Genomic DNA, 14,349 nt, shown 5'->3' on the forward strand with positions numbered 1-14,349 from the left:
TGTCAAATGCTAGCTTCCTGGTTAGCTGAATCGGCAAAGTGACTGCCCCAGATAGGTGTTGGTCCTGGTCCGAACCACGTACTAGGAAAGTTTTCGGGAACAAAAAGGCTTCTTTTCTGAGAAATCCGTATGACTTTTTTGTGGCTTCGTGCTACAAACGGGTGGTTGTCTTCTTTCTCTTTCATACATGTATGTTCAGAACAAGAGTTCGCAGTGTTGTTCACCGTTTATAACATTATCCGCCTATAGAAGTTGCCACAAGCAGAACTATATATGATGCGAACGTAAAGCATGTTCTCAACAAAAAAAAAAACTGCATTGTAGAGCTCTCCATGAAGCTGCTTTTAAAGTAGCATGCTAGGAGGATAATCTCCTAGGTCGCATGCCACATTTACTCGGCTTTCGGGAACTAATCTTCTAATAAACGTTCATTGCAGTGTTGTCTATCTTAGGATCACCATTTTTCCGATTGCACTAAACTACCGGGGTGCGCAAGTGGCACGAAATCACGCGCCTCGACGTAGCCGGCAGAGCACCTCGGCTGACCTTTTTCAAATGCCTAGGAGCCACGGAGGAGTGAAGTCGGCTGCCGACTACATCTCCATTCACCAATCGACGGCAGTCGGCCAAGGTAGCTCGCGGAGACAGCACACTCGCACATAGTTTCACTTTCTGATTAGCAAGGTGGTCGGGGGCATCTGCGTGCTTATTGGCCATATGTGAGGTTTCTTGGCCCGGTAGATTGGACTACAGCTGAAGCGAATTCACGACTGCACTCAAAAACTTTCGTTGAGGGCGTAAGTTGACCCTTGCGGGGCTATTCGTTCTGAAAAGTTCGCGCCCAAAGCAGACGATCCGCTCAAAGAAGCGCAGCTGCTCACGGTAGACACGGCCGGACTCGACGCTCCTTCCGGAGCGCCGGAGAAAGAGTCGAGTCCGGCCGTGCGGTAGAGAGAGAAGTCCACTAACAACACGCGAGAGGGCGCCACGGTGTAAACTCCTATGAAGTCCCTGAAAAATAAACTAAAGTAGCGCCATTCGTGTCAATGTGCAGACTCCTCTCCCTTCGCGTGCATTGCAAATAGTAAACGACGCTAGTTGAGGGGCTGTATGGCTCCTGGCCGCAAAGATAAGATTGTGCTCATGTTTCCGTTAAAGCGCATCTGGGCGCTGCGGCTCTAGGCGATGCACCGAAAGAGTGATTGAGAAAGAAAAAAAATATAAAAAGTAATGGTAAATACGACGATGTGACGTGTATATAAGCAAGTGGCATGCAGTGGCAAAAGACATCACCGCAAGCACGCAATACTCAACGCGATAGCCCATCGTTTGCATGCAGACGTGCTCAGCGGTGACGTTCTCGATGGCAGCGCCACTGCTGTCCGTGTAATAAACTCGGCGGTGCTAAAAATCTGCAGCATGACGCACTAGCCTTTGTGAAGGTATCGCAAACGCCATTTTGTTTGTCCACTTTCGCGGTGTTAGTTTGTGGCTAGGCGTGCGCGCCTGGTATTGTTGTGTAGCCGGAGTTCGACCGCGCGTGAGTGTGTGCACGGTAATCCTGCACGTTTCGGGACGCCGACCTGCTGTGCCAGAGGTTGCAAAAGCAGGTACAGCAGAGGAAAGAAGCTATTTTCGCTTCCGCGAGGAAAAGACAATGCCGCTCGGCAAGAAGTGTGGCTCCAGCATATCGGAAGGACTGACTTGGACCCTGTATCGTCGCGGATTTGTGAGGTGAGTACCGGCGAGCTAAGCTCTATCGTTTCGCTTGTATTCGTGTTTACAGTGTTGTGGTACTGTCAAGCTCGAGCATCACACAAAGAGAGTAACCGCGTCGATGGTAAACGTGCATGCCAGTTGAAACGCGTGCCGCGTTTAGTGCCGTGTAAACGTTGCGTCGGCAAAGTTCCTTTTGGCGTTGCATTAGTGGTTGCCAGACTGGAAGAATGGCTGTTGCCAAACTGCCGCTAAATTTGGCGGAAATTTTTTTTTTCTGTAGTTGTGGCTTTTTTGTGAGAGTTTGGTGCTATCCGCGGTGCATTTCTTGGCTGAAAATGTTTCTCCTGTAGTTGTGGCTTCTCCGTAAGAGTTTGATGCTATCCGCGGTGCATTTCTTGGCTGAAAATTTTTCTCTTGTAGTTGTGGCTTCTCCGTAAAAATTTGGTGCTATCCGCGGTGCATTTCGCGAGTGTATGAGCGATGCTGGCCGTTTTACTTAACGGAATGAACCGAGCCTAGCAGAAGTCGCGCGTGGTGCTGCCGTGCAATGAAGAGGCCGTTTTAATTCCGTTTTAATTAATGGAATGAACCGCGCATTACAGAATTAGTTTTGTTTACGGAATAAACCGCGCCTAGCAGAAGTCGAGCGTGGCGCTGCTGCGCAATTAACAGGCCGTTTTAATTAACGGAATGAACCGCGCCTAGCAGATGTCGAGCGCGGTGCTGCTGCGCAATTAAGAGGCCGTTTTAATTCCGTTTTGATTAACGGAATGAACCGCGCATTACAGGATTCGTTTTATTTACGAAATGAACCGCGCCTAGCAGAAGTCGAGCGCGGCGCTGCTTCGCAATTAAGAGGCCGTTTTAATTAACGGAATGAACCGCGCATACAGAATTCGTTTTATTTACCGAATGAACCGCGCCTAGCAGAAGTCGAGCGTGGCGCTGCTGCGCAATTACGAGGTCGTTTTATTTAACGGAATGAACCGCGCCTAGCAGAAGTCGAGCGCGGTGCTGCTCCGCAATTAAGAGGCCGTTTTAATTAACGGAATGAACCGCCAATTACAGAAGTCGAGCCGCGTTCTCTTGCTGTGTGCGCAGCTGTGCGATTAAGATATCGCGTCTCAGTATTGGGATTACGGGGAAAACTGAATAGAGTCGCAGGAGGTGATGCGCTGCCCCCCTTACTTTTCTTTTTTTTTCTCTCTCAGCTGATCGTGTCGCGTCGACCGCGCTCTACGACGGGGGACGCTACGCTTCCCCTAGCTGTGTCAGCACAAGACATATTCGGACTCTTATATACATGTGATGAATAAGCGTTCCAAGGCTGGTTAATCGGGGTACGTCGGATATGCTACAGGTATGTACGCCTGGAAGGCTGCTTTATCGAAGCACATGGAGCGAATTAAGCGCGACTTGCGCGTACCTGTAAATGGGACCCGGCCGACGAGCCGCCATCGCTTACAGGGCCTTACCCACAATAAGCACAAATTGTTTCTCAGCTCAAGAGCGCAGTATAAAACAATAGGGTGGGTACATAAGAATAAAATGGCATAATATGTCTCACTACACGCTCATCACTCACGATATGGCAGGGATCACTAAACGGGATATCGGCGAGCGATCACCTCCATTAATCGAAGAAAAGGGTCTTTCACGTTGAGACGTGCAACGACCAAGTACGTCTCGAGAGGCAAAAAAGGAGCCTTGCCCCTGTCTACCCTGCATCGTGAGTGTCCCGCGGAGCTGGGACAGCTAGCTGTTTCCTGCAACCATTGTACCTGAAGTGTGGGTCTGCTCGTTTTTTTGCCGGGGCGATTGTACGTGGCTACTTACGGCATTTGGGGTCACCATAATTAAGCCGAAGTCCTGGCGAATTCCCCATCACTCGGATGTCGGCGGCCGCCTCTGTGCTGTTCCCGACTGTCTGCAGGTCGAACTGCCGCTCGAAGTGATGGTGTCTTCGACAGTCCAATAACGCGACGGCTCCTGAAATGGTGACAATGTACTTTGCACAACTAACGTTACGGCATTTCATAAGTATCACGATCCTAAAGCTTAGGGATTGTGACCGAGATAGGGAGCACCAATAAGGAAATTTAAGAGGTTTACGTGAGCAAGTTTGGCCATGTCTCGACGCCCAATGCACCGAGGTGGAGTACGTTCCCTGGGTGGTGTACTGTTTACGTGATACGTGGGTCACATCACGTAGCATCACGTAACGTCGTTCGCACTCCCGCTCAAGTCACCGTTGCTGTGGAGAAGGAGGGGCACCGAAGTGGAGTAGGTGACCTAGGTGTTGTACGATTCGAGGCGTCTTCGCCTATCCCGTATTTTCACACATATGCTCGCGTCACGTCGCCGTGACCCACCCCCTCTTTCTCCGCAGACACTCGAGTCGCGTGGGGTCGGCGCCATGTCAACCAACGTTAGAGGTACAAAAAGGTTTTTTTATGTTTTTTTATTCCAGGCGTCTTTGCCCACCCCCTCTTTACACTCGCGTCGTCGGGTCGGCGCCATGTCAACCAACGTTAGAGGTCCAAAAGGTTTTTTTATGTTTTTTTTATTCCAGGCCTCTTTGCCCATCCCGTCTTTCTCCGCAGGTGCTCGCGTGGCGTTAGGGCCGTGACCCATCCCCAGATGCTCGCGCCACGTCGGCGCCGTGACCCACCCCCTCTTTCCCCGCTGATGCTGCATCACGTAGGTGCCCTGTCAACGTGAGAGTGCTCTATCCCCCTTTCACCTCATGACCCTTATAAAATGCCGTAACGTTAGCCATGCAAGCTACACTGTTACCAGTGCAGGAAACGTTCGTGGCACGCCACGGATAGACCCCAGCATTGTCGAAATCGCCGACATCATAAGGTACCCTGCCGCGGAAGAGGCCTTCCTTCGTGAAATCGGACTGTCGCCTGCGCCATCGCTTCGACCGGCAGCACATTCTTCCCGGGATGACGGTGTACAGAGTGGGCCGCGTACCAGTGCATACCCAGACTTGTGGATGCCAATGGAACACCGCTAAACTTGGACTGGCACACCGTGAACCACAGTGTCAACTTCGTTGATCCTATGACAGGCGCCAACACGCAAAGGATTGAAAGTGAATGGCAAAAGGTCAAGCGCTGTCTCGTTCGCAACAGCAACAAGGCGACCTCACTTTCCGTATCACCTCGCCTGGCTTTGGTGGAGATCAATTAACGCACGTCCCAACGTGAAAGACCCTTTTCTTTGATTATTGGAGGTAATTGCTCGCCGGTATCCAGTTTATATGTGATTAGCGCGTAGTGAGACATATTGTCATTTTATTCTCATGTTTATGTTGTCACGTTGTATTATTATTATTGTCATTATTATGTTTATTATGTCATTTTATTCTTATTGTTATATACTAAGCTCTTGAGCTGAGAAACAATACACAATCATTATTTGGAATTTGTGTAGTTTGTGCTTATTGTGGGTGGGGCCCTGTAAGCGACGGTGGCTCGTCGGCCGGGTCCCATTTACAGGTACGCGCAAGTCGCGCTTAATTCGCTCCATCTGCTTCGATAAAGCAGCCTTCTAGGCGTACATAGCTGTAGCATATCCGACATACCCCGATTAACCAGCCTTGGAACGCTTATTCATCACATGTATACACGAGTCCGAACGATATGTCTTGTGCTGACACAGCTAGGGGAAGCGTAGCGTCCCCCGTCGTAGCGCGCGGTCGACGCGACACGATCAGCTGAGAGAGGAAAAAAAAGTAAGGGGGGAGGGGGGCAGCGCATCACCTCCTGCGACTCTATTCAGTTTTCCCCGTAATCCCTAATACTGAGACGCGATATCTTAATCGCACAGCTGCGCACACAGCAAGAGAACGCGCCTAGACTTCTGCTAGGCTCGGTTCATTCCGTTAATTAAAATGAATTCTGTAATGCGCGGTTCATTCTGTTAATTAAAACGACCTCTTAATTGCGCAGCAGCGCCGCGCCCGACTTCTGCTAGGCTCGGTTCATTCCGTTAATTAAAACGGCCTCTTAATTGCATGGCAGCACCACGCTCGACTTCTGCTAGGCTCGATTCATTCCGATAATAAAAACGGCCAGCATCGCTCATGCACTCGCAAAATGCACCGCGGATAGCACCAAACTCTTACGGAGAAGCCACAACTACAGGAAAAAAATTTTCAGCCAAAAAAATGCACCGCGGATAGCACCAAACTCTTACGGAGAAGCCACAACTACAGGAGAAACATTTTTAGCCAAGAAATGCACCGCGGATAGACCAAACTCTTATGAAGAAGCCAAAACTACAGGAGAAAACTTTTCAGCCAAATTTAGCGGCAGTCTGGCAACAACCACCCCAAAGTCTGGCAACAGACTTATGCAACGCCAAAAGGAACCTTGCCCGTTGCGTCTCTGGCTTGATCCATGCCGACCGCGGCGGCTGCATTTTCGATTGAGGCGGAAATGTTGGGGCCTGTGTACTTAGCATTATATGCATGTTATTGAATACCAGGTGGTCGAAATTTCCGTAACCCTCCAAAAGGGCGTCCCTCATAATCAAATTGTGGTTTTGGAACGTTAAATGCCAGATATTATTATTATTATTACTCGTTTGATCCAGAAATAATCGTCGACTATGTTACAAAGTAAATGTAATGGATACATTCAAGTGCTAAACTAAGCTTTGTTTATTGGCATAGTAAATTGGTATACTATGCCAATTGGCATAGTTTATTGGTATAGTTAAATGACTCCCGCGTGTATGTGTGTATGGGTGTAAGGACTTTATGTATAAAGGCGTGGGCAGTGACCTGAATGTCGCATTATTTCGTTTAATGTGCTCCAGCGCGCTCAGTATTCAGAAGCTCTGTGGTTGAAATAAGGACACGCAAAGCTAAATGGTGCATATTTCTACATACTGTACACACCGTGTGCTAGTCTGGTGGGAAGAGAATGTGGCAAACAGTGCGTAGTTGTGTACGTGTTGACACTAAAGGTTATTTTAGTTTCTTTTAGAGCGTGCTGTTTCATTGTGTAACAGTAGCCGCGAATATTTCCTTACCTAGGACCACTTCACTGCGGACCAATTCGAGCCGTACTGCTGCGCAAGTTTGGTACTAAAAAGTTGAAGAGAGACGCGGCGCCTACGATCTTCAGTCAAGAGCATTTGCAAACGTCAGGTAAGCCAATCGCGTTAAAAAACTGGAGAATGTTTAGTCCGTCTTTCACTAACCTGAAACATGTCGTCTTGCATATAGGTGTTGTGCAGTGTTTGTGTATAGCTAATGGCTTTTCTTTGGTATAATTAATGCATTTTGTTTTCATTCTCCAGAATGCAATGATTCAGCCCGCTCATCTTGTGGCCTTAATCTACTACTAACAGCAGCTGCTCTTGTTGATGGTGAGTTGACGGTTAAGCACATCTCATGCCTTTTCCCTCTTCGTTATCATTAATACATGTTTGGATTATGCAGAAGCCAAAGAGACACACTGCCCATCAGCTACGAATGTGCTTCTGACACCAGCTGCTGTTGATGGTGAATTCTTACTGCATTTATTACTTACCGTAATTACAAACGTGTTTTATGCCTTCATTGATGTTTTATAATTTGCAGGCTATGGAGCCAACAGTGATGCCACTCAAGCAGGGTTAGGTTCTTCACAAGGTAACATAGCTAACGCACATGCTGCATGTAGTCGAAGCATTGTAACGGCTTGTAACTTGTATCCATTGGTTTATATATTTTACAATCATGTCTGTAGGGGTGTGCTGCAGATCCACAACATTTTGCTCCGCAGTATGGTGTTCAGCACATTACAAGCATTGAAAGCATTGTCGCTTGGGTTTTGGCATGCATTCTTATTACTGAAAAATTGTAATGCACCTGTGCGTATTGTAAATGCTTCAAGTAGCGTTGATGCTTGTTTGCCAAAATGCGATGTAACAGAGATGATGGTCTTCTTCAATTTGTCTTTATCTTTTTTAGGTCACACTGCCACTGATTCAGCACCATCGGATTTTCCAGAAGGTAATGGCAGTGACATGTTGCTTTGAAATTTCACATAATTTATTGTTTATCACATGTGGCAGATGCACCTTCAAGTTCCGAATGTGACGCACTGCCAGCTTGTTCAGCAGGTGAGTGCTACTTTTCATGATTTGTATAGGCATGTGTCTGCCAGATGGTTTTGTTGGTTCCAACTATCATATGTGCGCAGGTGTGGAAACCACCCATGAATCGAGCTGCCAGCCATTTCAAGCTTTGACGGTGCCTGTTGAGTGTGAGTGAAATTTATGTTCAGTATCATATACATTTTTTAATTTTAGTCACTGGCCATCCCTCATAGCCTGTGCTGCAACTGTGCTAATTTAAAGCTTTGGTGACTGTACCGGTCTTCAGTACTACTAATAAGATTATCCGTCATTTACAGCTCAGCAGAACTTTTGTGCTGCCTGTGGAGGATTTCTGTCTGCTGAGGGCACAGCTGATGTCACCGGTAAGTGTTCAGTGCTACTGTTCTCACACACTATGCAATATACACTTGAGTGTGACACATCGCCGCCTACAGGAAATTACGTGCACGCTCATAACAGATTGATATATTGGTGCATTTAATAGTGCGGATGTGCTCCAAGTACTGGGGCCCTGTTTTGTTTCTTTTGCTGGTATGCTCGTTCTTGTAAAGCGAGAGTAGTCGCACACAACGTAAGTTTATTGGAGGAACATGTAAGCTGTGTTTTGTGTACAGTAATGCATAGCACACTGCCACACACTGCGCAACATCATCACACTATCACTTGTGACACGCAATCAGCTGCCGTCTTGTAGCAACTCTGTCAAAAAAAGCTACAACAGTGGAACCATGGCACTCCCCACTTTGTTTGAAATAGCCACCGCCATTGATAACTCTACGTCATAACCGAGAGTACGTGCCATATATTCATGTCTTTACTCATTACTAACTATTGGCATAGCTAGGAGGTGGTACACCAAACACTTGCTGCTCCCAAAATGTCTTGCTGCCTTCACACGCAGAGTACAAAGTGAGACGTGACCACACTTGACTGTCCTGCCCCTATTTCGGATCAAGGACACGCCCCCACCAAAAAAATAGTTCAGCTGCATGCATTGCGGGTTCTGCGCAGCTCCATTTATCCCTCTTCATTGAGCAACAGTGTCAGCTTATGTTGTTTGTTAAAACCACTGTTGTGTTCTCAAAAGGTTACGCTTACACTTTTCTGCTGAATAATATGGAGTGGCATTGATTTTTTGTTTCTTTAAATCCTTATGGTTCTCCCTCACATGCTAGTCTGTGTTTCAAACTCTTGTCACTTCCTGCTCATTCTGTGCTTTGCAGGCTCCAGTTCAAGTAGTTGGGATGCTGATCAAGCAGTAGTAGCTGCCCTTCACAAAAGAATAGCTACATTGGAAGAGTGCTTGAACAACATGAAGCGGAAAGTTGCTACACTGCAACAACAGAAAAGCAGAGCAAACCGTAGAAACCATGAACTCACGCAAAACATCAAGAAGTACCTGTCACCAGATCAACTGCAAGGCATGTGGACTTCCAGTATGCGAGGGAAGCAATGGTCTACAGAGACTATACAGAAAGGCCTCAAGCTCCATTTGGCATGTGAATCCAGAGGCTACAATGCGGTCAGGGAGCCTGCTGTACCCCTTCCGAGTGAAAGAACTTTACAACGTCGTGTTGAAAACTACAAGTTCTCACCAGGAATTCTACATGAGGTTCTGAAGTCCCTTGCTTTAAAGGTGAAAGGATGGTGTAGCTGAATATACTTGTTAGATTTATTCTCGTGAGCATCTCTTTCAGTAGTACACCTTGAGCAAAAGGTGAAACCTTTTCCAGAGCCTTCCACTATGGCATGTCTCATGATCGTATCATGGTTTTCGTACGTAAACCCTAATATTTATTAAGCTTTCATGTGTTGCTAGTGCCTGTCACTGCGCTCTTTGTCGTGCACGTTTTAGCGGCCAATCATAAAGTTTCCACAACATATTCTCACCTTTCCTTCACTTATGACTTCAGGTCCTCTAATAGACACAATTCCACATAAATTTTAATAGGTAATAATCTTCTTGCATGCAAACATCGAAATACAGCTTGCACTGTGCACTGCCTGTTTATTCTTGGAAAACATTGTATTTTAAATGTCTTTATTAATGCCTTTGTTGCTTAATGCATGTTGCATATTTCAGATAACCACCATGAAGGAGTATGAGAGGCATGCAGTTCTGATGCTCGATGAAATTCAGTTGAGCTCAGGGCTTGCGTTTGACCAAACGACTGGCACTGTTATTGGAAGGCCAACTTTACCTTTGGCCGACGGTGTTCTGCCACATGCTGCAGTGGCAACGCATGGACTTGTTTTTATGCTGGGTGGGGCTACACAAAGATGGAAGCAGACAGTTTCTTATCATTTTACTGGAAACTCGTTCAGCAGTGCTGCAGTTCAAGAACAGTTGATTGAAATTATTCAGGAATGTGAAACAATCGGGGTTCGTATAGATGCAGTCGTTAGCGACATGGGTGGTGGGAATATGGCGCTCTGGAGAGAATTTGGCATAGTTGTGGGAAAGCATTCTGTGTCAAGAGTTTCTTGTTGTCATCCTGTTGACCAAAATCGCAAGCTTTATTTTATGGCAGACACCGCACATTTGCTAAAGAACTCGAGGAACCACCTCACACGTGGTCAATCGATTTTCCTTCCCGAAAATGTGGTCGAAAAGCACAAGCTGCCTTCGAATGAGGTTAACCTTGTGCCGATTCAGAAGCTGGTAGAAATAGACTCTGAACTGCAATTAAACATAGCACCGCACTTGAAACCATCCTTCTTGGACCCAGGACACTATGAGAAAATGAAAGTGGGGCCTGCATTTTCGTTGCTAAATCACGATACTGCAGCTGCACTACGTTTCCTGGTCCAAAGGGGAGATTTGCCCCAAGAAGCGTTAACAGCATGGTTCATAGAAACCATTTATAGGTGGTTCAAAGTACTGACATCACGTACAACGAAGCTTGGCATCAGCAAGTTAAATGATCAGAAATATGAGGACTCACTGATTTTTTTAAAGGATATGGTAACTCTTTTTACAGATCTGAAGATACGCTCTATATCGAAACACGTGTGGAAGCCTGTGCAGACGGGCATAATTTTGGTGTGTAAAGTTGCATTGGAACTGCAGCATTATTATCTTAATGAGAAGGGCTTTTTTTTGTTTTGCTCAGCCGATTTGCCCAAGATGCTCTTGAGAATTTGTTCTCCACTCTGAGGGCGAAGAATGCAGTACCAAAAGCTCTTCAATTTCGTAGTGCTATTCGAGCTGCTACTTTGGCACAGTTCTTTCGGCCCAGTAGAAGTGGAAGCTATGCTATCGACGATGCTCGTTCCCTAGTTGGCATCGAAAATTGCCACGCAAGAGTTCCTAACAGCAATGATACAGAAGCTGTTGAATATCCCAGTGATCTTCTCGACATAAGCATGATGGAGCACGAGTCTTTTATTTACCTTGCTGGGTTTGTGGTAAAGAGTGTTGCAAAGCACACAGGGATTTGTGAGCAGTGCAAAACAGCCACAGTGTCGAACGAAGCTAGTGTGCTCACAAAGTTAAAATCCTACACTGATGACAGCAAGCTCGTATCACCAGGGCCAGCAGTACTTCATTTGCTCGAAACAGCTGAGAATATGTTTAGAGTGAATAGCAACAAGCTTCTGTGCAATGAAGTTACGATTGGTCAACTTGTGGCCACCACTAATGACAGTGTGCAAGCTGTCAATTGTTTTCCTCCTTGCCACAACATTCAGGAGAGGTTGCTGAGAGCATTTTTTAAAACCAGAATTAACATTCTTCTGCGGAAAGAGAATATGCGTTTGGCAGCTGATGAAGCTAAAGATGCAAAAACTGGTAGTCGTAGCATTGGAAAGCAGGCTGCTACAACCAATGTAAAATAGTGTGTATGCCTCATTTCTTTCGTGTTTTCCTTCCGTTTTTCTATGATGCATATGTGGTATGGCCTCTTAACCTAGTCTGTAGGTACAGTACTCACGGATTGAAATGCAGGAATTATGGTCTCGGTAACGCACACACTTTTGTTGACACTGCGTTAAGTTCGGGTGATATTGGCGTAATTTCGACTAGAACGTGTATATCAGAGCCAAAATTATTCTTAGACTATATTTATCACGACATGACGTGGTTATTTCGAGCAGGTGTGCATACCAGTTATCCCCCAAAAATTTATGTTGCGTTTGAATCCCCAAGTATCGTACATGAGGAACTGCAGTGTTTTGTCCTATTGTGATTTCATTTCAACAGTGATTAGGTACTTATCTTTGATCCGTACAGTTCAGAGCAGATGTTTTCAGTTGCCGTCATAATGTCATTGAAATTTCTAACATGTTTGCCCTGTTTGTTTGTGTGTACATTTGGTCCTTTATAAGCAGTTCCCTTTAAGTAGCTTGGGTGGTGTCTCGATCTCATTTACGTTGCAATTCTGTGTGACTAGAGTTCTTGATGAGAAGCTTTGTTAACTTAGCTAAGCCTATTTTTAATATTCTGTGTCAAGTGTCCCTGTTTTTCATTATGTTTGTCGTCACTCGGGAAATTTCGCTTACTTTCTGCCTTGGTGGTTAACCGCCTTAAATTTCTGCTTCAGATGTCAGTGTAGTAATGGTTTTGTTCATTGCCTCTGTGTCTGTTTTCTCGTTTTTCCTCTCTTTGCTTTGCATTTCTTGCCAAACGCAATTCTAAGCTCGTGTATTTTTATTTTGTCTTCTGCTAGGTTGGCCTGTGACTGATTTTCCTCTTGTTGTCTTGAGGCTGAAGCTATTGTTGCCCTATGATTTTACAGCTTTGCACTTGTTGTTGAGGGCAATTATAAGCTCGTGTGTTTTTATTCCAACTACATCTGGGTTGGCCTCTATTTTAGTGGCTCATTTCGCTCTTCTTCTCTTCAGATAGAGCTGTCGTTACCCTCACTAGTCTATGATTAGGTCCGTAGTTTTGCTGTGCCTATTACATCTGTTTTATTATGTCTTTTACGTGTATGTCCTGTTTCATGCCTACATATCTGCATAATATGTTTTGCATATCCCCAGTAGGGGCTTTCCATGTCTACTTCCTATTCCTGTGCTTTCAAAGGTTCAATATGTGTACTTCGTTTCATTCGCTAAATTCCACATGTGGAGTGTTAATCTTGATAAAGGTGTTTGGCACAAATTGCGTCCACTTGTCGCTAGTTGTGAGTGCACCACGAATGCCATCGCTTTTCTTTACTCTTGTCATTGTGATGTGCACGTATAGCAACAAGTCACCGTTAACACATATTTCATGTCATTTATTGTGTACACTGCATAATTATCATGTATGATTGAGGCAGTCCTGCATTTTCATGAAATGTTGAATAAATGTCATGTTTTGTGCCCTTCATTCAGTTTTTGCATAGAATCAACTGTACTTGAACTTTGGTGTTTATCAATAAAGTGACATTATGGAATGGGGTTTCCTAATGAATACCAGGCCCCTTTGTTCGCTCGACATATTGCATGCTATTATGATGGCACATGCATAAGCATGTCATGCCATGAACATCCCAAGTATACGTGTTTACTCAATGCTGCCTTCCGAGACGCAGTCATTCTTATGTATTCATGCCAGGAAGACCGAGGTGTGATGGATGTTGAGTGGCCTAGAGCTGGTATATAAGTGTAAAACATTATTCTAAGAGAGATGTATTCTGCTTAAACAATGGGGACAATCATATGTGCAAAGAAGGAACTTCATGTAACACTGGACACAAACGGTATGGACCTCACCAGAACACAGAGGAGAAACATTATGCACATTATCGCACTACCCCAACCTCTGTCCTTGTGAAATGCGAGCTGTTCGTACCTTATAATAATAACCAAGTAGCTTCAGATGCGTTATTCTTTATGGAGCAAGCTATGCTTACTCATTTTTATTGCTTATATTTTAACACACCTATTAAAACAATAAAGGCATGGACGAGAACATAGGTAGAAAATTTCATTAGACACATGCTGGACTAACAACTGCAAGTCTCCAATTGGAATATGTTTTACAGCAATCGCAAATGCTAGTATGGTCGGGCTGCATGCACCCCCTGTATGCAGATTTTTAGGTCCTGTCGAGGAGGTTAAACTCTCAAACGCGTTGGCAGATAGAAGAGAAATGCAGGGAAAAAGGACAAAGTTCAGTCTTCATATATGTTTTATTTGTTGGGTTGCGCATTCAGCTGCTAGAGAGAGATGCTAAAAAGCACTATGCATGCGTGAACGCTACCTTTTTTTTGTATTCTTTAGATAGTATTTCGTTAGTTTACCACCTGCCCCGCCGCGGTGGTCTAGTGGCTAAGGTACTCGGCTGCTGACCCGCAGGGCGCGGGTTCAAATTCCGGCTGCGGCGGCTGCATTTCCGATGGAGGCGGAAATGTTGTAGGCCCGTGTGCTCAGATTTGGGTGCACGTTAAAGAACCCCAGGTGGTCTAAATTTCCGGAGCCCTCCACTACGGCGTCTCTCATAATCATATAGTGGTTTTGGGACGTTAAACCCCACATATCAATCAGTTTACCACCTGTCTTACGTATTACTTCTATGGGCTC

General features: G+C 45.6%; 1 protein-coding gene across 1 annotated transcript; it reads left to right on the forward strand.

The window, feature by feature from the left end:
- The first annotated feature begins 1,657 nt into the window (after positions 1–1,657).
- LOC119176903 (uncharacterized) lies at positions 1,658–9,496 on the forward strand. The gene is made up of 12 exons (XM_075876468.1): positions 1,658–1,734; positions 4,323–4,436; positions 4,519–4,685; positions 6,770–6,883; positions 7,036–7,104; positions 7,178–7,240; positions 7,319–7,369; positions 7,691–7,732; positions 7,795–7,842; positions 7,923–7,985; positions 8,136–8,201; positions 9,063–9,496. The coding sequence occupies exons 1-12, from the start codon at positions 1,658–1,660 to the stop codon at positions 9,494–9,496; spliced, it is 1,308 nt and encodes a 435-aa protein (XP_075732583.1).
- The last annotated feature ends 4,853 nt before the right edge of the window (positions 9,497–14,349 follow it).

This window comes from Rhipicephalus microplus, chromosome X, assembly GCF_043290135.1.
Source record: "Rhipicephalus microplus isolate Deutch F79 chromosome X, USDA_Rmic, whole genome shotgun sequence".
NCBI lineage: Eukaryota > Metazoa > Arthropoda > Arachnida > Ixodida > Ixodidae > Rhipicephalus > Rhipicephalus microplus.

What these genes read in the sequence shown, in the direction of transcription:
- LOC119176903 (XM_075876468.1), top strand. Translation starts at nt 1,658, where the DNA reads ATGCCGCTCGGCAAGAAGTGTGGCTCCAGCATATCGGAAGGACTGACT. An exon ending in TATCGTCGCGGATTTGTGAG is followed by an intron (nt 1,735 to 4,322) that starts GTGAGTACCGGC and finishes CTTTCTCCGCAG; the next exon opens with GTGCTCGCGTGGCGTTAGGG. An exon ending in ACTGCCAGCTTGTTCAGCAG is followed by an intron (nt 7,843 to 7,922) that starts GTGAGTGCTACT and finishes ATATGTGCGCAG; the next exon opens with GTGTGGAAACCACCCATGAA.